Source organism: Mercenaria mercenaria, unplaced genomic scaffold, assembly GCF_021730395.1.
Source record: "Mercenaria mercenaria strain notata unplaced genomic scaffold, MADL_Memer_1 contig_579, whole genome shotgun sequence".
NCBI lineage: Eukaryota > Metazoa > Mollusca > Bivalvia > Venerida > Veneridae > Mercenaria > Mercenaria mercenaria.
In genome coordinates, this window is record NW_026463459.1 from 15,234 (window position 1) to 37,898 (window position 22,665).

General features: G+C 34.8%; 1 protein-coding gene across 1 annotated transcript; it reads left to right on the forward strand.

The window, feature by feature from the left end:
- Positions 1 to 312: 312 nt before the first annotated feature.
- LOC128554628 (uncharacterized) lies at positions 313 to 20,344 on the forward strand. Its single transcript, XM_053535913.1, has 7 exons — positions 313 to 450; positions 950 to 1,041; positions 4,623 to 4,801; positions 12,147 to 12,334; positions 12,465 to 12,576; positions 19,170 to 19,366; positions 19,651 to 20,344. The coding sequence occupies exons 1-7, from the start codon at positions 313 to 315 to the stop codon at positions 19,777 to 19,779; spliced, it is 1,035 nt and encodes a 344-aa protein (XP_053391888.1). The 3' UTR covers positions 19,780 to 20,344.
- The last annotated feature ends 2,321 nt before the right edge of the window (positions 20,345 to 22,665 follow it).

Sequence of the window (22,665 nt, forward strand, 5' to 3'; positions counted from 1 at the left end):
AAATAAAATCATAAATCCTACTGCACAGTAACTTGCGCAAATACACATGCTATCTCGCTAGCTTGTCATGCTTTGGAATGTTTTCATCACTCTGTTATATTGATGCTTTGTCAACGACCCTTTTGATGTTTCTTTTTACAAATAAAATTTGTCCTTCTTCTACTTGTTTTGATTTAGTGTTTGTTTTACTAAATGAATCAGTCAAGACTATATAGTTCAAGTACAGACATTGTTGTTTGCTATTCGATGACTTAAGATAGTGTTTACTTTTTCTTTAAACTAATGGCTTAAAAAACAACAGCGAGTGCATATATGTTTTTTAAGGTCCAACTTACGGTGCTGTCTGCTCAAACCCAGCATACCAAGGTGCTAGATTTGATGAAGAAGTTCACAATGGCAGCAGCCAAGATTCTAAATACGATGAAACCGTTGATCGACGCTGGTGCTAAGGTAAACAGTGTATAATACAACTAGAATTATTTTTTGTCGATAGTCTCATTTAGTGTCCAGCAGAAAATGTAGTATTTTATATAATTAACAATCAACGTAAGTCAAATCCAAATGATGGTTTTGTTCACCATCAAAGAATAACGCTTTAAAGTCTTTCAGAACATTGATATGTACTTTATTAGTTCAATAACGTCAAAAACATAAATTTCAGAACATTGATATGTACTTTATTAGTTCAATAACGTCAAAACATAAGGCCAGTTACTAAAATTCTTTGACTTTAGCAAAGTCCGTTATTCCAAAAAAAGACACGTACTTCGAAATCAAGCATGAAACTCCTCTCTTTTTTCTCACATTAACCTCTGTATTTGTCACTGATAATGATGCTTATTTTTTTTTTAAACTAAAAAGCACAATTAGGTAAATATTCCACCAGAACATACAATTTCGGCTTTGTTTTTAATATATAAAAAAAAATAAAAATGATATGTTTTGATAGTTTCAGAGTGTTGCGGTTATAAAGGAAACATTTAGTCACATCATGAAAATTACTGAGGAAATGAAAACAGAGACAAAAACTACCCAGCTACGGTAAACCAAATTTCATTGTTATATCGCTAAACTTACTAATTCTGAATAACTCTGAAGAGCAATAATCTTTTTTTGAAAATATTTGATATCAAACATGAAAATACAATAAAAAAAACGATTCAGTTTTAAAGGAAGAAACTCTCTAAACAAACCTTTGCGTCCTTGCCAGGATCCTACATAATAAGTGTGTGTAATGCTGACTAGTACGTTCGGAGGTGAAGATGTTGAATAAAATTAGTACGCTTATGACTATAAAATGTGCACACGCCTTTATTATCTATTACATTTGTCTGTCTGTCTAGTCAGTATTTTAGTTAATTTTCGTCAGACTAACCATTTAACTTGAAGCTAAGTACCACACGTTGCGTTCAAACAAAATTACAAAATTACATGGCTTGCTGCTCACATTAAGTAAAACAGTTTCCTGTCAGAGTATTCTTTTTTATCCGCTTATTGTATGCTTCGTTTCATTTAAATTTGTTATATGGCAGGTACTCTTCATTTAGGTTGTTATTCCTGTCCTTCCATTAACGTGACTGCTTCTAATTTATTTTTCAATCTGCTTGTTGAATGCGTCCTTATGATATTTAACAATTAAGCACATCAAAAAAACTAGTTTAACAGTAAACTACAATTAAAATTTATCCTATGAAGTCAAGTTTTAGGTTGCTTATTAATAAATGAAAACATATTTATTAAAGATTACGATACCGCTCTTAATGCGGAAATAATCAAACCTGGTGAATAATCGCCTTCATTATTCACTCTTCTGGCTGATTATTGTCTTATGTCTGGGAGCATCAAAGTAAATATACCTCTGTCTACTAAAATACCACACTAGACCCTTGGATAGCTAAGAGGGACAATTAATTACGAAACCGAATTCTAGATAAGAAGAGAGAGAATAAAACAAAATGGTCATTCACATCTTAACAAAATGTTACTTCATTTTTAACTTTTAGTATACTAGTAATCCGATAGAGATTTGTTTAAGAGATAAAAAGACCCACTATATAAAGTAAGTTCTCTATTAGAAATAAATCTTTAATGATACGTATTTAATACTTCTGTAATAACTTCTAGTTTTACATTTGCATGTGATAGATATCAGGATATTTCAACAATTCAAATTGAAAGACAAGTTTTAAACTGCGTGTAGTTACTAAATTCATTTAATAAATATTTCAAATCTGTCTAAGTTGCAACCAAGATGGGCAACGGAATCTAAAATATACTTTTTTTTCAAAACTGCATTATTATATAATGAATTTCAACTGAATATGAAATTGTTGATACAAATCTTAACCGATAAAATACAACAGGTCTTATATTTAAATCACCCTTTAGGCAAAGTGAGTTTACAACAAGAACAGGGAAATCAGATTTCAAAAATACCTTTCGAAGAAATTTATAGTTGTATAAACACAAAGTAAACACAAATAATTGTAAATAACCAGACGTAAAAGTTTAGACCAAATCCTTTTCTTCACTAAAATCTGATAAAACACTTCGGTGGCAGGGGAGTGCAAATTTGCGAATTCCACATTGACGTTTGGGTACCAGTGTTGAAATATCCATAGAAATGTCGTTTTTGCTTATTTTTCTTTGAAACTACTATGGACCATTGCAGATACTATAGACTACATAAAGACGCATCTCCGGTCCTATGAACCTGTCGTTTTCCACGCCAGATGTAGTGAAAATTGGCCAAAGCATCCAAATTTTATAGACCAAAAATAGCCTAACCGGGCCTCACTTTGAACTCTGCCATTCATTCATTTCTATTTTGAAATCCAATTTCGTAGCATATATCTATAGTTCGATCATAGATGCATACCAGGGTGGTGTGGAATGTGTCTGCCTACCACCACTTTATTTCCCTAATTTTTACTTGAAAAAAAATGGATGGATGACAGCCGCGCGTCTGGCCGACTTTTTGTTCTGATATCTATGTTTTAGCCTCAACCGGAAGTACGGAGCTAGAAATTTTAAAACACCCGCCATGTAGAATCATTGACCGTTCCACATTTCCCAGATATATTAAAAAATTAATAATGATAAATAACCAGTAAGATAGATATGCCTTTATATCTACCCTGTCCTGTTTATACAGAAAATCGACAGTGGCTAAAACTACGAAACCGCTCCCCTGCCACCTTCTAAATGCAATACATTCACGGTTCCTAGATAAAAAGCAATTTACATTAAATTTTATGTGAATAGTTATGCACACTGGTAGCGCTTCAAAACAAGAAGGACATTGATACTTAGTATACGGAATAATGTTAAAAGAAATAAATTGTCAGAAGAAATAAGTACACAAATCATTTTGATCAACTCACGCGACTACTGTAATTTGTAGATAGAAGTGGATTGTTACACCTGCAAAAAGTACATATAGATTCTTTATAACCTGCAGGAAAGAGAGGTCTGAACAATGATGTTCTAAATAAATCAACAGGGTTAAGTCGAGTTGATTATTACCTGCAGCCTGAAAAGCAACATGTTTTGTGGGTGATTTCACGTGATTTTTTTACCGATATGCGAATGGCTTATCGCATTTATGGAACGCCGTTATTGCAATATAGCTGGCATCCTATATAATATATAGAGAACTGCCTGGGACATAAATTCCTCTTTTGTTATTTCATATAATTTATTAAAACTATTATCATTATTAATACTTAATTGTCCGTAAGGGATTTTTTAATTGCTCCTTAATTTCCTGAGTTATAGTCTTGTGTTGTTTTGCTCTATATGTCAAAGAAGTCCAGGTGAAGGCATGAATCACTTTGTGATAGCGCAAATAAAGTATTTTAATAGTCAAGGAATGTGACCAGTTGAGCGAAAAGTTGTGTTATATATGAAAGTAAAATATAGTTATTTTGGCTCAAAACAATATTTTTTTTCAGAATTAAGAAATACATATTTCAAAGATCTATTTGTAAAACATGAAGAATGGAATAATATTTCCTACATTAAAGCGTAACTGTAAGATAAAAAGCAAGCACGAATAAGTTACTTTTTCGGCTGAGTGCTCACACATACATCCATCACAATTTCTGATCTGTATAACTTCTGGCCGCAGCAAATCTTTCGACTTTTTACGCTAAATAGAATGATCCCGAATGAATAATACATATAAACAGAACTACAAAGTTCATGATTTAGGGTTATTTTTTAGCTCATTATCAATAGTAAACACAGATGATGTTTTTCTGCAATATTCCGATATGCATTCTGCCGAAACGAAAAGAATAGCAAGCATCATATGATATAATACTACATGCATACCTGATCATATATAAACAAGTTATTATTATTTTTCATGTATATTATACATTCGAAAGTGCTTTAAGAAAAACCAAAAGTAAGAAATATGAAAAGTGCAATATGAATTGACTTAACATTAAATACAAACATACGTCTAATTTTAACTAACACGTTTACATATGGAACATTAAATGACAAGATTACCCGGTCAACTTGCAGATTTGTGTCTAATTACAAAATAACACTACTACGACCGTGTTAAATGTGTCCATCAAAGAAATAAGGTGAAATTTTTGTTGTATTTACAGCTATATGGAAATTCAACACGAAATACAGAAACAGATTGCCAAGAGGAATGAAGAGTTAGCTAGAGAGAAGAAAGAGATGGAAAAGCAACTGGCGAAACTAGATAAAGAAAACCGGGAAAAAGACGAAGTGTTGATTGATCCGAAATCAAAAAGAAACATATGGACGACACAAGCAGCACGTAAGTATGGTCAGGCCACTGTATGTAGGAAAGAATGGAACAATGAATATTGTGTCTTAAGTACAGTTTTCATTAACAAGGTTTTCGTAGAAAACCAGTTATTAAATTGAGGTATGTCGTTTTGGGGATTCAAACTTGGATTTCGCATAACAACTTTAGTTTGGAACAAGCTATAGACACTAGACTTAGCCTGTGGATAGATTGTAAGGAGAGAAAGGTTAAAATTGCATTTGTAGTCATATGAATCAAGGTCAATGTCGCTGTTGCTTAAAATAGAAAAACTGGTTTTCTCACAATAACTTTAGTTTGAATTGATATATTGAAATTAAGCTTTGCACATGGGTAGCTTATAGAAAAACCGAGGTTGGGATTATATATGGGGTCACCAAGGGTCAAGGTCAAGTTCAGGATAACTATTTAATCTTCAAACTTAGAAAATTCCACGGTGACGCGGTGGTCTAGAGTGTTTGCCAAAAGCTACTATTTAGTGAGATGGACGGAAGGACGTCGGTTCAACTCCTACAGTGGTCCAAGACTTTTTTCTTATTTTCTTTTTTTGTGATAAAAAGGTCATGGCCAATGTCTCAGTTACTAAAAATAGATTTTGCCCTCTAACAATAGATTTTTTCTCAATGTGATCATCAAAAAAAGGTGATTTCCACTTTATAATTTTAGTTTGGACTTACATATTGCTAACAAACTTTGTGCACAGCAAGCTGACCTGAAAAATTAGGTTTGAATGCTATATGTTGACTGTTACTGAAAATAGAAAAAATGGCTTCCACTCAATATCTTTAGTTTGGGTACACTTATTGTCAGTGTACTTGGTGTGTAGATGGCTTTTTCAAACACAAAAGGTTGGCAGTGTATTTGAGATTATGAAAATAAAATCATACTGTAATATTTGAAATATAGAGAGTGTTGCTTCATTTTAAATTTACCTCTCTGTGTAACTTATAATATTGTACGCAATAAAATTAATTATAGACAAAATCATACAAATTCTGGTTTTATTAATTTCCCTCATCTAGGTAAGTATGTACTCTAAGCTATGTCTTACGGGATCAATATTTCTCAGTTAATCAAATTTTATTAGAGCGTTAATAGGATTTAAATGAACGTAACAAATATTACCAAAAGAACCTTTACACCCATATATAAAACCAATAACTTTACATGACTGTGTACTGTGATTTAACTTCCATTATTTTGGTCCTTCAAAGTTTTGATGTTTAGATTGCCCTAGAATAAACAATCTGAACGTCGAACTATTTTGACTAGGGACAATATGGACCGTGTTTTTAAGTAAAAGAAATTATCTTTTAATCGTATGAAAGGATTATGTTATCAAGAAGTTTAAAGCTCCTCAGTAAAGTAGGTCAACCACGTTTGTTTGTTTATAAACACTTGGGTGGGCGGGGTTAAACAACCATTTCCGATACTCACTTTTTTGTAGTTTCAGACCAAAACCTGGTCCTATCAACTGCAGTGTTGTCCGGGCCAAACTTCCTCCCCAGTTTCTCGTTCCCGGTAACCTCCTCCACCAACAAAATAACCTCCCCTTCGCTCCACTTCGATTTTTTAGTCACCTTATCGTCTGCCATTTTATGATAGACAACAATTTGACGTCACCGGAAATGTATACACAGACTGTGACTCGCGTGATTTATTGTCTACGACAAAGACTGCGACATTGTAGCGACAACGATCCTACGACACATTTAGTAAAACGGTCGTAAGACAAAGTCGCAGAATAACGTCTGCGACAAAGTTTTGTCGTTAACTGCGACACTTTGATAAAACAGCCCCCTGGCAGAGCTACTGTTATCATCAATATTCTATCAAAATCTGCTACCGGAATTAAGACTTGGTTATGGAATTTCAAAGCAATATGAAGACACTTCTGCGACAAAGTTAATCAAAATTCGACTTTTATGGGGATGTTATCTACAAAGTACGTAAACTTCTTGGTCATGAAGTTTTCTAAATTATTTTGGGAAGATCATGAAAAGGTTATTAAAGATATTATAATCCATTTATTAAAAGAGATTATTACCCAAGTTTGAGACACGCCACATATTTGGTGTATATCCCCTGTACAGTTGGACGCTAGGTGTTCTTTTTTTAATTTTGTCTCTCCAAACAGGTGGATGACTCTGTGATAGGTAGTTCTAAAATTTTTTAAACTGGACTGTGTTACTTTAATACTTTTCTTCTGATCTTTAATGCTATTCCTCTTGTTTCTCTGCGTTCTGTAAATGCATTTAATACATGCGTATTTGTGCTTTATGTTTTTAACCAGGTTAAAAAAAAGAAAACAAGAGGGCAATGAAGGCCCTGTATCGCTTACCTGACCTATTGACCTATAGATCATCAAGATTAACATTCTGACCAAGTTTCATTAAGATATGGTCATAAATGTGGCTCTAAAGCGTTAACTATCTATTCCTTTGATTTGACTCCGTGACCTAGTTTTTAACCGGACATGACCCAGATCCGAACTTGACCTAAAGATCATCAAGTTTAACATTCTGACTAAGTTTCATAAAGATACAATCATAAATGTAGCCTCTAGAGTGTTAACAAGCTTTTCCTTTGATTTGACCTAGTGACCTACTTTTTGACCCCAACTGACCAAGATTTAAACTTGACCTAAAGATCATCAAGATTAACATTCTGACCGAGTTTCATTAAGATATGGTCATAAATGTAGCCTCTGAAGTGTTAACTAGCTTTTCCTTCGATTTGACCCAGTGACCTAATTTTTGACCCGACAAGACCCAGATTCGAGCTTATCCTAAATATCATCAAGTTTAACATTCTGACTATGTTTCATGAAGATACAGTCATAAATGCGGCCTCTAGAGTGTTAACAAGCTTTTCCTTTGATTTGACCTAGTGACCTACTTTTTGACCCCACCTAATCCAGATTTAAATCTGATCTAAAGATCATCAGGATTAACATTCTGACCAAGTTTCATTAAGATATGGTCATAAGTGTAGCCTCTGAAGTGTTAACTAGCTTTTCCTTTGATTTGACCCGGTGACGTAATTTTTGACCCGACATGACCCAGATTCAAATTTTTTCTAAAGATCATCAAGTTTAACATTCTGACTAAGATTCATGAAGATACAGTCATAAATGTGGCCTCTAGACTGTTAACAGGCTTTTCCTTTGATTTCACCTAGTGACCTAGTTTTTGACCCCGCCTGACCCAGATTTGAACTTGACCTATAGATCATCAATATTAACATTTTGACCAAGTTTCATTAAGATATGGTCATAAATGTGGCTTCTAAAGTGTAAACTAGCTTTTCCTTCGATTTGACCGGGTGACCTAGTTTTTGACCCTACATAATCTAGATTCAAACTGGACCTTAAGATCATCAATATTAACATTCTGACCAAGTTTTATGAAGATATATCATAAATGTGGCCTCTACAGTGTTAACAAGCTTATCCTTTGATTTGATCTGGTGATCTAGTTTTTGACCTCAGATGACCTAATATCAAACTCATCCAAGATTTTATTGAGGGTAACATTCTGACCAAGTTCCATTAAGATTGGGCCAAAATTGTGACCTCTAGAGTGTTAACAAGATTTTCCTTTGATTTGACCTGGTGACCTAGTTTTTGAACCCAGATGACCCAATATCGAACTCGTCTAAGATTTTATTAAGGGTAACATTCTGACCAAGTTTCATTAAGATTGGGTCAAAATTGTGACCTCTAGTGTGTTAACAAGCTTTTCCTTTGATTTGACCTGGTGACCTAGTTTTTAACCCCAGATGACCCAATATCAAACTTATCTAAGAGTTTATTAAGGGTAACATTCTGACCAAGTTCCATTAAGATTGGGCCAAAATTGTGACCTCTAGAGTGTTAACAAGATTTTCCTTTGATTTGACCTGGTGACCTAGTTTTTGACCCCAGATGACCCAATATCAAACTCTTCCAAGATTTTATTGGGGGTAACATTCTGACCAAGTTTCATTAAGATTGGGCTGAATATGTGACCTCTAGAGTGTTAACAGTCAAATTGTTGACGACGGACGACGAACGGACGGACGGCGGACGGACAACGGACGACGGACACAGGGTGTTCACAAAAGCTCACCTTTGAGCACTTCGTGCTCAGGTGAGCTAAAAACTCGTTATTAGAATCGGATACGTCGTTGTTCGGGAGGGTGGACGGCGTCAAATTGACAATTTCTACACAATAACTTTACTTTGGGGTGTAATATTGACATGGAACTTGACCATAAATTAGAGGAATCAAGGCCAAGGTCACTGTAATTTAAAATAGAAAAAATAACGGTTTCTGCTCAGTATCATTACTTTTGAATGTTGCACTGAATTAAACTTGGTCTCTAGGTAGCGTATAAAGTCATGCTTGGGATTGTGTACGGGGTCAGTTGGGTCAAGATCAAGGTCAGCATAACTTAATTCAAGGTCAGTATCATCAAAAATACATTTTTTCACTGTGATAATCAAAAATGTGGTCCATAACTTTAGTTAGCATTGGTAGACTGTGGCGAATTGTCTTTTTTTTTGTCTTTAAAATGGAGTTATTTATGCTTATAGTGAGATAAATTTCTTGCAATTCTATAAATTTAGTATAGTTTGTGATATCTTCAAAATACTAATACAATGTATGACACGAACAAAAGCATTCTCTTATACAAAATATGGCTACATCTACCAGTCTGTATGAATGTTTAGCTAATGTTTACAATTTAAAACATACCGGTAACATAATAATGACAAAGAAAAGGGATTTAAAAACCCAAAATGTGAACTTGATTTTGGCATCCTATATTATTGATATTGTTCACTTATCAGTGAAACAGTTGTATTTATTACATTAAATAAGTCGAGGTAAAACTCTCCGTGTTATTGTCAGTATTTATCTTTTAGGTTTTATAAAAAGGGAGATAATTACACATGTAAAGGATATATCCAGATGTTTTCGAATGAAAATTCAGACGGTACCTTTTATCTCCATTTCGCAATTGGAGCTAAATTGTGTTATATACAATGATTCATTCAGTGACAGTGACAATTTGTATCTGACAATAGCAAACGGCCTATATCAACACAAATACAGCTAACATAATGATATGAATACAACACTGGTACCGAACAACGGTTAGAATGTAATATTACAATAAGACCACTTCTTTCAAGTCTAACTAGAGTCAAGATGGTTATAAAGGCGTAACGAGGTTAACCGAGTTACTGCCCATGCGCAGGTGGGTGAGGGACGGATATTTCCATCCGATTCGTAAACGCATTATTGATACTCTTTCTTGCATATCGTATACATATAAGCTTTTGCTCTGACATATTTTTTGCATAACGTATTTTACAAAAGATAAAATAATAAGGCAAATATAAATGTACTCTTTCTTGCAGTAGAGTACGACGAAATCAAAGCGCGGGAATTTAAGCAGATGTGGCGTCATGAGGTATCAGTGACGCACAATAACAAAGTTCTCTTTTACTTTCATCATTAACGGTATGTTGGTACCGTAAAATAACGTATTTTGAATCGAGAAATATACTATAAAGAATGGAGAGAAACTATCGAGGTACCTAATTGTTTTCGTATGTTACATATTCAATGCATGAATCGCTAGTTGTTATCAACAGCACGTGAGTCATCTGGCATTGGGGTGGGTGCCAGATGGGTTTTGACGGCATGGGTAAAATCATCGGAAACGCCCGTCCGGGGTTCAAAATACGTTTAAAGTTTTACATCACATCGACACAGTTCAGGACATATGGCAGCTTTCTGGCCGTGATTGTCGAGGAAGACTCAGTGTTCCCTTCTGGGCATAAATGGGCACCTGGTTGAACCGCTGACCTTCGATCAGCAAGTTGGATGGCTCACATGACGATCAGAGAAGGGATAAAACCCTCAGAGACTATGGTCAAGTGATTTGATGCCAATATCATTTTACCTCTTGGCTACGGAGGTACCTTGTTAACTGTACCAGATGACCAGTTAAATTGTAAAATAAATTATTACTGAAAAATAAATTGAAAATATAACTTTAAGAGCAATGTAATGTAATATTCAATGAGTTTATTATTAAAATCCAAAAGATAAGATTCTACAAGAGTAGAAAGGTATTTCATTTGCTATTCTTGCATTTATAGTTTCCATATAACTGGGTATTCAGTTTGTAGCGCAATCAAATTAGTCTGATATCTAGAAAAGGTTCAACATGAACTGGACTAAGATGAATGAAATATGATTATAAAAGAGGTACAATGGCGATGACTTTCGGAGAATAAGCTACCAATGCATGGCTCACGTGTGCACTCCAGAGTCATTTTAACTAGAAATGTCAATATTTATACTTATCATCATGTGAAGTAAAACTTTCCTTTTTCTCGTGCATTTCACACAATACTAAAGACACCTTTTAGATATGGTTGCTCACCATTGAATGATACCACAAAGGGTTTTGTTCTGCAGGATTTTCTTTCGTACATTCAACTTTAGGACATTTCAAGAAATAGTTAAACCAAACTGGTGAATAGAATATAGAAAAGAAGTGGATTTGAAGATTAATTCTGCTGTTCTGCCAATGTTATTGTAATATCTATGGTTAAGCTGACTTTGTCGAACAAATGTTTATTTAATTAAGTAAACATAGCTCGTGCATTTTTCTTCGAGAAAATATGCAAAATGAAAATAAAGACAGAGAACTTTTTTTTCTTTAAATTAGAATATAATAAGGCCTTGTTCAGAACTAATTCATCGGGTGATTGTAGTACTCAAGGGGACGCAGACTTTGAAATTAGAAAAAAAGTGGGTGGGGTATGATAAAATTTACCTGCAAAAACGTACAAAGTTTTGGTACATGGAATGAATACTGTTTCAACTGTTATAAGTAGTCAAAGGATTGCTCACTAAAATTAAATGAAAAAACTCAAACAAGAAAGTTATTGTTGAAATACATACGACTTATTGTGTACATTCAAAGTCAACAGTTAATAATTGTTTGCGCGAAAATAATAGCGCTTTACCTTGTCCAAATCAATATTCTACAGATTCTAATCTAAAGAAAAAAACGTGAGATAAGTTTACTGTCTTTATTTTCATTTTGCATATGAAAGCTAAAACACAGTATTTAGTTTGTTTACAAAGTAGTGCATATGAAAAAAATATGGTGGTCAAGGAAGGCCACATTCCAAAACTGAAAGAGTATATTCCCCTACAGGGAACCTGTAAAAAATACACGTACTTAATCGTAAATACGGTATGAAAAATATTCACAATATTCATTTCTTTAAAATTTAACTTTTTAGTTTTTGATTCCTTTCTGTCTCCAGGCCTAGCACACATTAGAGACAGAGGCGCAGTCGTCGGCGCAGGCACAATCGCAGCCTTACCCTTTGGATTTACTGCCGGCGGAATGGCTGCCGGCGGAATGGCACTCGGTGGAGTGTTTCCCGCCGGCGGAATCACAAGCTTATTTGGCTTATTTCAAACTGGAGTCACAGACAGATACTTGTCAACAGTAAGTCAGTTCTCAATCTTGATTAAACTTTTTACACAAATAAGTCATACTATTTATCCTAGATCACTCTTATACAGTGACCCATGAATAACGAAACAGTAGACCTAGATTATTTTCCCTTTCTCCGCAGGCTGCTGAGCAAGTGATCAGTGAAAAACAAGATGAGATTCGTCAGTTGCATGAACAACGTAAAAAAGTCCTAAAACAATTATCAACACTCAAGAAACTTAAAATGAAAACAGGTTTGTTTTACATTTGACATCATTAACAGTTTGTAAAGAAACATAACCTTTAAAACCGTGTTTCACCGCAGAAAATTTTATTTTCCTACAGCGTAATCTCGTGCAACAATAACAGAAGGCTATAAGCAGCCCTCATCAACATTTGGCCCGTTTATTTATGTAAGATTTTCTCTTGAATATATGTCGAAATTAGAAGCTTGTCCATGCTCTATTTCATCCAAACTTTGCTTTTTGGTGAATCATGTATAAATATTAAGCATTTATCAATATTATATTCAATAAACTTAGGACAGGTTAGAAATTTTGCTGAATGAATGTTAAAACATCCATTCTGTGGCGGCGTCTTACAGTTATAAAACACGTCTACTTAGACATATACAAAACATGTCTACTTAGGCATATACAGGGTTCCCAGAATATAATTATGTCTACTAATGCTAATAACTTTTCACGAAAGAGTCACATATAAGCAAGTTATATCTCATTTAAAAGATTACATACACACGTTTTCGTACATCAAACAATTATCTTGATTGTTTACTTACAGTTTCTATAGTACATGTTCTAGGTGACCGCCATCATTTTGCTTGACCTGCTCAATCCGCTCTTTAAAGTTACATATGACGTTGGCACATGTGTTTCTTGTATTTTTTTCTTATCTGTCTACGAAAAGCGGCTTTAAACTCTCTAATGTATGTTAGTTTGGGTTAATATACATTGTCTTTAAAGTATCCCCATAAATGAAAGTACAGGGGGAGGGGCTGAGATCTTCCGAATACGGAGGCCGAACTTTGTTGGTTTTCAAAGAAATCACGCGGGTGTCAAATGTTTTCTCTCACCAATTAAGAACATCATTTGCTCTTTGGGTGCTGCGGGGATTTGTCGCCCCGTTTTGTTCAAACCAACAACTTTCAGTCACTGTTCCCTTTCTCATCAGTTCTGGAATGAACTTATTCTGTAGAATTTTCAAGTATCGTTTAGCGGTCACAGTACAACACCAGCCGTTCTCGGAAAATAATGACCCGATTATCCCGGATGCACTCATGGCAGCCCAGACGGTAACTGTCTGACTATGCAGCGGCTTCTCGTCATGAAAGTCAGGTTTGGTGGATCCCAAGAACCTAATGTCTGCTTATTGGCATAGCCATCAAGATGAAAATGGGATTCGTCGTTCAACCAAATACTGTTTGTTAATTTTTCATGTGACCGCATTTCCTCTGTAAATGAAAGCCTTGCTCAATTTTCATCGTCTTTTAAGTTTAACCGCTTCATCAGTGACATTTTATAAGCTGTTAACTTCAAGTCATATTTCAAAATTCTATGCACTGTAGATTTACTAGTAGATCTATTTGTAATGTCACTCAGTACCTTTCTTACAGATGATCTGGGAGTTTCTCCTACAGCCTCAGACACTACTTGAATCTGTTCTTCTCGGCTTCCTGCAGTCTAAAACTGTTCCATGCTGCTCAAATGTTTTAACCACTTGATTGATTTGTTTATTAAATGGTGCCTTTATTGATGGATACATTTCAATCAACTTTCTTCACACAATAGATGGAAATTTGCCATTTATCTAGTAAAGCCTAACAATTTCAGTACTGTCAGCCATCTTGAAAGCCTGAGTATGAATGACGTCATTGATAACATCATGTAACGTTACCGTGACGTTGCATGACGCCATTCATTTAATGAGGAAAAACTTACATCAGTTACCTTACATTTGAGACAAAATTTGTCAATATTGAAGCATTTTGTACAAAGTTATTAACATTTGTTTAATGGACATATATATACAAAACAAGAACAAAGACCACTTACAAAGAATTGAGCCCCTTCAAAAAAATTTTAAACATAGTAACTTCAACATACATATTTGAAATTGTGTATAATGACCGTCATTATTGTTTATCACTTCAAAAGAAAAGAACAGTATTTATCACCAAAACGATTTTATTTTCCTACCTATCACGTGCCCCACCGTCTTGGCCTGAAAAACGCCATATTTGGGTGAGTTTCAATAATTTGTACAGACCACCATATTTGCCTAGTTTTAATAGAACAATGAATATTTTATATAACGATATAGTTATGACACAATATTTCCTAGTGACATTCGTGACTGAAATGATATACATTATCTTCTATCTTAATTATAGGAGTTAAGTTTTGTCTTACGAAAATGATTTTGTAACGAATTTATGTCGTTTTATATAAAAGTGCTGTGATGAATATCTTAATTTAATATTTATAATTCACCATTTTCATTTATTTTATTTTGGACCACACCATGGTGTATATGCATATCGATATCGGATCCCTCTCTGTGGAAAATGAGCAAACGGATCCCTCTCTGTTCGCGCACAGGACACTCTTTGTGGTAAACAATGAAATCCAACGTAACTGAGCTTGGAAAATCGAAATTGTCGTCCTGAAAACACTTTTATGCATAAAAAAAACACAAGAACCACGGAAAGACGTAGCTATATTATACCATTGCTTTTTTATCGTTACATTTGTTTTATAAGTTGACATACGTCCAAACGAAGATGGAATGTAGACGAAGGGTACTAGCTTGGGTGAACTTCGTGCGATGTTTATTAAACTTTTTGTTTTTCACATTGATACCATCTTACTTGTAAATTTACTTTATGTGGTTATTTTCATCATGTTTTCTACTTTCGATTTCATTAATGCAAGCGATCCCTCAGTCGGTGCAATTTGGAATTCCTATAGTTTTTTATGCGCATCTTTCTGCGCAGCCGACACTTTCTATGGAAAACTGAACTGAAGTCAACATTTGTTGAAACATGTTACAGACAATCTTAAATATGGTGAATCTTGAATGAAATAACATTTTTGGAAAGTTTTATCAGTAATCAAATGTTGATACTGGTTTATGTTGTATTGACAAGTATCATGCCTGACAGATATCTTGCTATTTTTGTGGTTGTGTTTTCACATCGCATTTTAGTACAAAGACAGTGTTGTTCACATAATGTAAGATGATTGACTTAGTACTGATAAGACAATATCACCTTTCGGATTATTTAGTATACAATTATAGAAAGAATTAAGAATTTTTAAAACTTTTTTTTTAACTTTTAGCAGACATACATGTAATCAATTTGGCCAGGTTCGCGCCATTTCCGTCTGAACAGGTGTTGTATTCTAGCGGTCTTAACATAAAATTTAGCCTGGTGACCCATACATTTTTAGCCATTTTTATGCTCACAATACAATTATCTATACACAAGAAAAACAGGAAAAAATTCTATGAAAGAGGTTTTTCAAAATTTAAAAATATATTCTTCACTATGGGTATTTTTCATTGAAAAAAGTTCACAAAAGTAAATATGAAACGATATTTTTTTTTCATTTGTACCCATTATTGTAAGGATAGAGTATTACAAGTATGACTATGATATCAAATAAGTATATAATAAAATCTGTAAAAAGAAAAAAAAACCGTATTGTGCTGTCTTGATGTATATTTTGGTTGGTATTTATAAAAAAGCAGAAAATTATGAAAATGTTGAAAAATCGCTGGCAGTTTCAGCAACAGTACAAAGTTTGCATGAGCTCCTTTAACGCTCTACCATTTCTATGTTCATAGCCCTAGGTAACCCCTCCCCATAAAAATTCCTGGCTAAGAAATTCCATTGTGAGATACTTACGCAAGAATAAGTCTGGCGAGTCATAAAACATGCAATATAATTTGCATATTATTCGGGTTGATTTTGTTACAAATCCTGTCCTTTTAAAATACCAAATAAAGTTCATCAGACGCCCAGAATGCACTAGATGGATCCATTGTTTTCAAAATTTAAAGTAGTTACACTACATTGTATGCGTATGTAATTAAAAGGTTACCATCTTTGCATCGGTAAATATGCACTCGTTCTTTAGCGGATGAATATTGCGCTCCTAAAGTCGTGCAATCTGTTTCCGCTGCAAAACTCGTACATAGGTAATAACCTATAATTATTGTGGTGCTTTTAAATATGAACACCATCTCATAACTCTAACACCGAAGTTAAATTGGGATGACGCCGATGCCGATAGAAAAGTATTTGTGTCCGAGAGGGTTCCCGTGCCGTGTGCAACGGGGTCAAGAGGGACCCTGTGAGGCATAATTCAGCCGATTGAGAGGGATCCCGTGCATTAACGAAATCGAAAATAACCACATATTGTGTATTTACAAATAAGATGGAATCATCGGCTTCACATCTAAGGTATTAGATACTTGCTTTATTCAAGAAAAATCGTATTTAAGTTTCATAAGCATCGCACGATGTATGTTCATCCGAACCAGTACCTCCGGCTACGTTCCATCTCCGTTTGGACTTGTGTCAAATGATAACGCAAATGTGGCAATGGTACAGGTCTTTCCGTGGTTCATATGTTTTTTATGCACAAACCTTTGTTCAGGATGAAAATTTCAATTTTCTGAGCTCCCTGACGTAAGAGTTCATTGTCTACAACAAAGAGTATCCTGTGTGCGAACAGAGAGAGATCCGTTTCCTCATTTTCCAAAGAGAAAGGTCCGATAGGCATATACACCGTTCACACTTTTAACATACTTATGTCTAAATCAATTCGGAGAATGGCAGTGTTTTGCAAAAAGTGCAAATAGTTGTTAAAACGCTCCTGTGTGTAAGACGCCAATCATTTTCAATATACTAACACTTTTGAATATATATTATTAATCAGGATATTAAGTAATTTACAGCAAAACATACCATCATAATCTGCATGTTGCCACACTGTAATAGGAGATATAAAAGACTAAACTCAAAAATAAAGCAGTATTGAACCTTGAAATAGTTTACTAAATTAGATGCTATATAAGGCTTTGATAATTAGTTTACTGACAGAATACATGTTATGGAAACACATACAAATAAGTTTTTTTATTTCAATTCTAACTTGAAAAGCGTTTGTAACGGGATACCGGCGAAAAACTGCCTTTATTATAAAGCTTTATATGAAACGGTCGTTAAGTAAATATTATTCCGTGGTGTACTGGTCAATAACGCAGGAATATTTTTATTTCCGCGGCGGCCCGGGTTCGATTTGTCTTGATTGGGCAACTTGTAAGGAAGTTTAGAAACAAAAACTCATAATCTAAAGTTTATAATATGACCAAACTTCAATTTTAAAGAAAGATCATTTTTAGCCACAACCTGGAGGTCAGGGCCTTTAAAAAAAACACACAGAATAACTGTAACATATTATGTTTATGTATGATTTACCTCGAAAAAACGAGACTTGCAGTATCTAGTAGTATTTTATTTTTACAGTTACAAATTGATAGAGGCGTTAATGAGGCAAAGAATCACATGTTTACTGTCTCGATGCTTTATTGAATTAATGTAGCAGTAAACACATAACATGAATTAATTTAGCATTACGCTTGATGCTTGATGTATTAAGTTAAGTCTGGACCACAATCTGTTCATACAGTGATACAAGATATTTCTTTAGCTGTGTTTTTAAAACTTTAAAATATACAAAATGATTGACTGAATAAAAATACTAAAAATAATTTGCAGTTATGAAAATACAAGAACTCAGTGCGCATTACAGCTGTATTATAACTGTATTTTCAGAATAATTTTCATGAAATTCTTGCTAGGTTGTGATGGGTCTTTAACAGTTATTAACTGTTATTAAATCAAAGAAAAGTGAAACATCTTTGTCAAAACTTCAGTTAGAATGAAGAAAAGAACCCAAATGCTTAAATCAAAAAAGAACTCGCTACCGTAACGTAATAAAACGTATTAGCGTCTGATAGCCCTTTCACGCTTCCGTAGAATCAACATTCATTACACGAAATTCACTTTGAAAATGTTTCTGAAATGTCTAGGTCAGCAGTTCTCAAATATGGAAATATCTTACACCCAAGGCATATACTGACACTTTCAGACAACATCAAAAAGGACATTTTGAACGATTTGACGAAGTTCCAAATATCTCAATAAAGCCTTGCTCCGTTACGAACTCCTGTGGGATTTGTGTTGTTGTTTTTTTTTTCCGAGTTCAAATAATTTTTCGTAGATGAAAAGCTGACATGTCGTGCTAAAGTCCAGGTATTTTCAAATCGTTTCAAAAAGTGCTGAAAATTGACTCCCAATAAGTGGAAAAAAACAACAACAACAAAAAGAAGTCAACGCGCATACATTTAGACGGGGTGGCCCCTATTCGTGTCCCCTGACTATAGACCAATGCAAATGCAACTTTCGTTTTCAAGTTTAGCCTGTTTACTTTCATTTTCTTTACTTCCGGAAAATGCTGAAGGTCGTCTGACGTCATTTTCTGTGTTGTCAAAAACATACGTATGCCTGGCGAGATCGCATAAAAATGTGCCGGTAGTCCTAAGGATATAAAGTGAAGGAGTTTTAACATATTTTCAAATGCAACAGTCTTGAATCTTCGACACTACAAAAGCAAAACCTTTGTGACTTTCTCTTTAAGTAGAAAACTTAATTTTTAAAAGAAATAGAGTTTTAGTCTATGAGAACAGAAAACATTCTGTTGTTTTACACAACTCACTTTCAATTCATTAATCTTTTTTATATAAACGTACATTGTAGAAAGTTTGAGAGAAGCGCATGCGCAGCTTGGAAATGTTGACAAGCACTTCACAAGAAGTATTGAGTTCTGGTCCAATATGGCGGCTGCCTTGAAAGCTTTGCGGGACGAATCAACGCCTGGAAGTGTTTTTGTTTCTCAAATAGTAAACCCTAAACTTGCGAAGAAGTTTACAATTTCTATTGGCCGAGCGCAAAAGGTAGGTTTAAAACTACATACTTCTTCATACTGTTTAATGTTTTAAATGATATTAAAAATATATCAAAACCTGTTGTTGGCAATGTTCAAGATTGCACGGATACAATATGAAAACGGTATGTGATATTGATTATGTTAAGTGTTTTATTCTTATTTTGTTTTAAAGTGGCTTTAATTATACAGTATTCTAAATGGTGCCTTTGAAAAAAAAAACGTAATGTTTATTTTCATAGACGAGATCAGTTTTGTTTTTATAAGTGATACTTTTTTGTTTTCTGCTTATAGGATTTCAAGTTTATTGAAGATATTTGTAGCGATTACGTGCAAAAGAGTGTGAAGGAAATCTTCACCCTGTACAAGTTCCTTTTAGTACCAATAGACAGTGTGGCATTTGCACAACACGGATACCCCTAGCGCCGGCGTCGGCGTAGGCGTCGTGTGTAGACACCATGTTAACGCTTTTCAGCAACCTCATATCTCAGTTATTACTCATTACTGCTAAATGAACCTTTATAAATATACATGATAATACCAACTGATTGACATAGGTTCCATATCCACCATTGCTTTCATTTTGATGAAAGTATTTCATAATTCTTTTCATACCGAAGAATATTCCTCCGGCCAATAATCGATAGCGGTCAGATTTTCTATATAGAAATAAGAAGTTTTACTTAATAACAAAAATACTAAAACTAGGAATCCTTAGGTACAAACAAATTATCCATGCTCAACAATTTGAGTCATCACACGCTATTTTTAAAATAAATTTTATCTTAAATTTTGATTGACCCACGCGACGATTTTAATGCCATCATTTTGTCATTCTTTTTCTTCTATGTTCTATATAAAATGTGTAAAAATCACATATATGCGTTTGTTTAAAGCACTTTTTATATTGTCATATTATGCTTGCGATTATCCATGAGATGGTATCTCGGTAAGTATACATCACAACTAAATAAAACTTTACACATTCCTTTGTCTTGATTTTGTCTGTTAGTATCCTGTCACTCACTCCTCCATCCCCACCAACACCTATCCATATTATCCAGCCCTACCCCAAAAATGTTGTTTTCTTACTTTTCAATAACTTGTGTTTCTTGATAATGTCTATTAGTATCCCCACCCCTATTCCCTTAAATCTTTTTTAGTTTCGGCTATTCATTTTCCTTGGGATGAGTCCACCTTTTCTTTTTCTTACTTACCAACATTAATTTTCACTTTATCGTGTTTCTCGGTATTGTTTCTCACTAATCTAGCAGCCATCACCAAACATTTCACACTCAGAAGCAACCCCCGTTCAGAATATGCTCTTGTTAAACCTTTTATCGTTTATGGCGAGCTTCGTTGTCTGCTGACATTTCTTGTTGACACTGGTGAACCATACAGGCATGAAAACTGTAAAACTACAACGGGACATGCAGCGATTCTTGAATTCAGTGTCAAACACGCAGGTGATTATAATTTTTCAAAATAATTCAGATGGCGTAGAACGCTATTAAAATGAAATTTTATTTGCTGTAATTTTCAAAATCAAGGTCAAATTTTATTTTGGAACATAAAACTATGCATGTGGTCCAAATTTGAAGCCTGCACCTTCAAAAATGTGAAAGTAGGTCATTAGGTCAATAACAAGGTCAAAGTTTTTTTACGTACACAAACCAATGCAAGTGGTCCAAATTTGAAGGCTGTAGCTACAGAAATGTGAAAGTAGGTCACTAGGTCAAGATCAAGGTCAACTCATGTCAAGGTTCATCTTGCCACTCAAAACTATACATGTGGTCCAAATTTGAATGATGTTAGTTATGGACATGAAGATTCTAAGTTTTTCCCTATATAAGTCTATATGAACCATGTGACCGACCCCTGGGGCGGGGCATATTTGACCCTAGAGGGATAATTTGAACAAACTTGGCAGAGAACCACTAGATGATGCTACATTACAAAATATCAAAGCCATAGTCTTTGTGGTTTGGACAAGAAGATTTTCAAAGTTTTTCCCTAATAAGTCTATGTAAACCATGTGACCCCCAGGGCGGAGCCATATTTGACCCTAGGGGAATAATTTGAACAATCTTAGTAGAGGACAACCAGATGATGTCATATACAAAATATCAAAGCCCTAGGCCCTGTGGTTTTGGACAAGAGGTTTTTCAAAGTTTTTCCCTATATAAGTCTATATAAACCATGTGACCCCCGGGGTGGGGCCATATTTTACCCCAGGGAAATAATCTGAATAATCTTGGTAGAGGACCACTAGATTTTGCTACAAACCAAATATCAAAGCCCTAGGCCCTATGGTTTTGGACAAGAAGATCAGAAACTGTTTAACTGTTCCTGGCCAATGTGACCTTGACCTTTGACCTAATGACCTTAAAATCAATAGGGGTCATCTGCTGGTCATGGCCAACCTAACTATCAATTTTCCTGACATTAGGCCCGAGCGTTCTAGAGTTATTGCCTGGAAACCATTTTACTGTTCCTTGTCACTGTGACCCTGACCTTTGACATACTGACCTCAAAATCAATAGGAGTCATCTGCTGGTCATGACCAACCTCCCTATCAACTTTCGTGACCCTAGGCCTAAGTGTTCTTGAGTTATCATCCGGAAACCGTTTTACTGTTCAGGGTCACTGTGACCTTGACCTTTAACATACTGACCTCAAAATCAATAAAGGTCATCTGCTGGTCATTACCAACCTTCCTATCAACTTTCATGATCCTAGGCCCAAGTGTTCTTGAGTTATCATCTGGAAACCATTTTACTATTCAGGGTCACTGTGACCTTGACCTTTGACATACAGACCTCAAAATCAATAGGGGTCATCTGCTGGTGATGACCAACCTCCCTATCAACTTTCATGATCCTAGGCCCAAGCGTTCTTGAGTTATCATCCGGAAACGGATTGGTCTACATTCCGACCGACCGACCAACCGACAGACCGACCGACCTACCGACCGACATCTGCAAAACAATATACCCCTCCTTCTTCGAAGTGGGGCATAATAACTATTCAGACAAGTGCTCCATAAAACGAGGAAAAGATGTATTTTATAAGGTACCTGTATTCTTATAAGCACGTGAAATGCAAATTTTCTAAAATATTTGGCACCGGACTCCTTTAAGCTGTCAAACACTTAGATAAGTAAATTGCCGTGTTTTGTCTGACTTTAAGACTGTGTGGAGAGTCTATGTAACAAAATATATAGAATAGGTCCTAAGCTTCACTCACAACGACAGTTCGCACACATAATCATTATGATCATATTGACCTGACATAATGTGGTGTGCGGAA

What these genes read in the sequence shown, in the direction of transcription:
- LOC128554628 (XM_053535913.1), top strand. Translation starts at nt 313, where the DNA reads ATGTTTTTTAAGGTCCAACTTACGGTGCTGTCTGCTCAAACCCAGCAT. An exon ending in ATGGACGACACAAGCAGCAC is followed by an intron (nt 4,802 to 12,146) that starts GTAAGTATGGTC and finishes TTCTGTCTCCAG; the next exon opens with GCCTAGCACACATTAGAGAC. An exon ending in CTATTGGCCGAGCGCAAAAG is followed by an intron (nt 19,367 to 19,650) that starts GTAGGTTTAAAA and finishes TTCTGCTTATAG; the next exon opens with GATTTCAAGTTTATTGAAGA.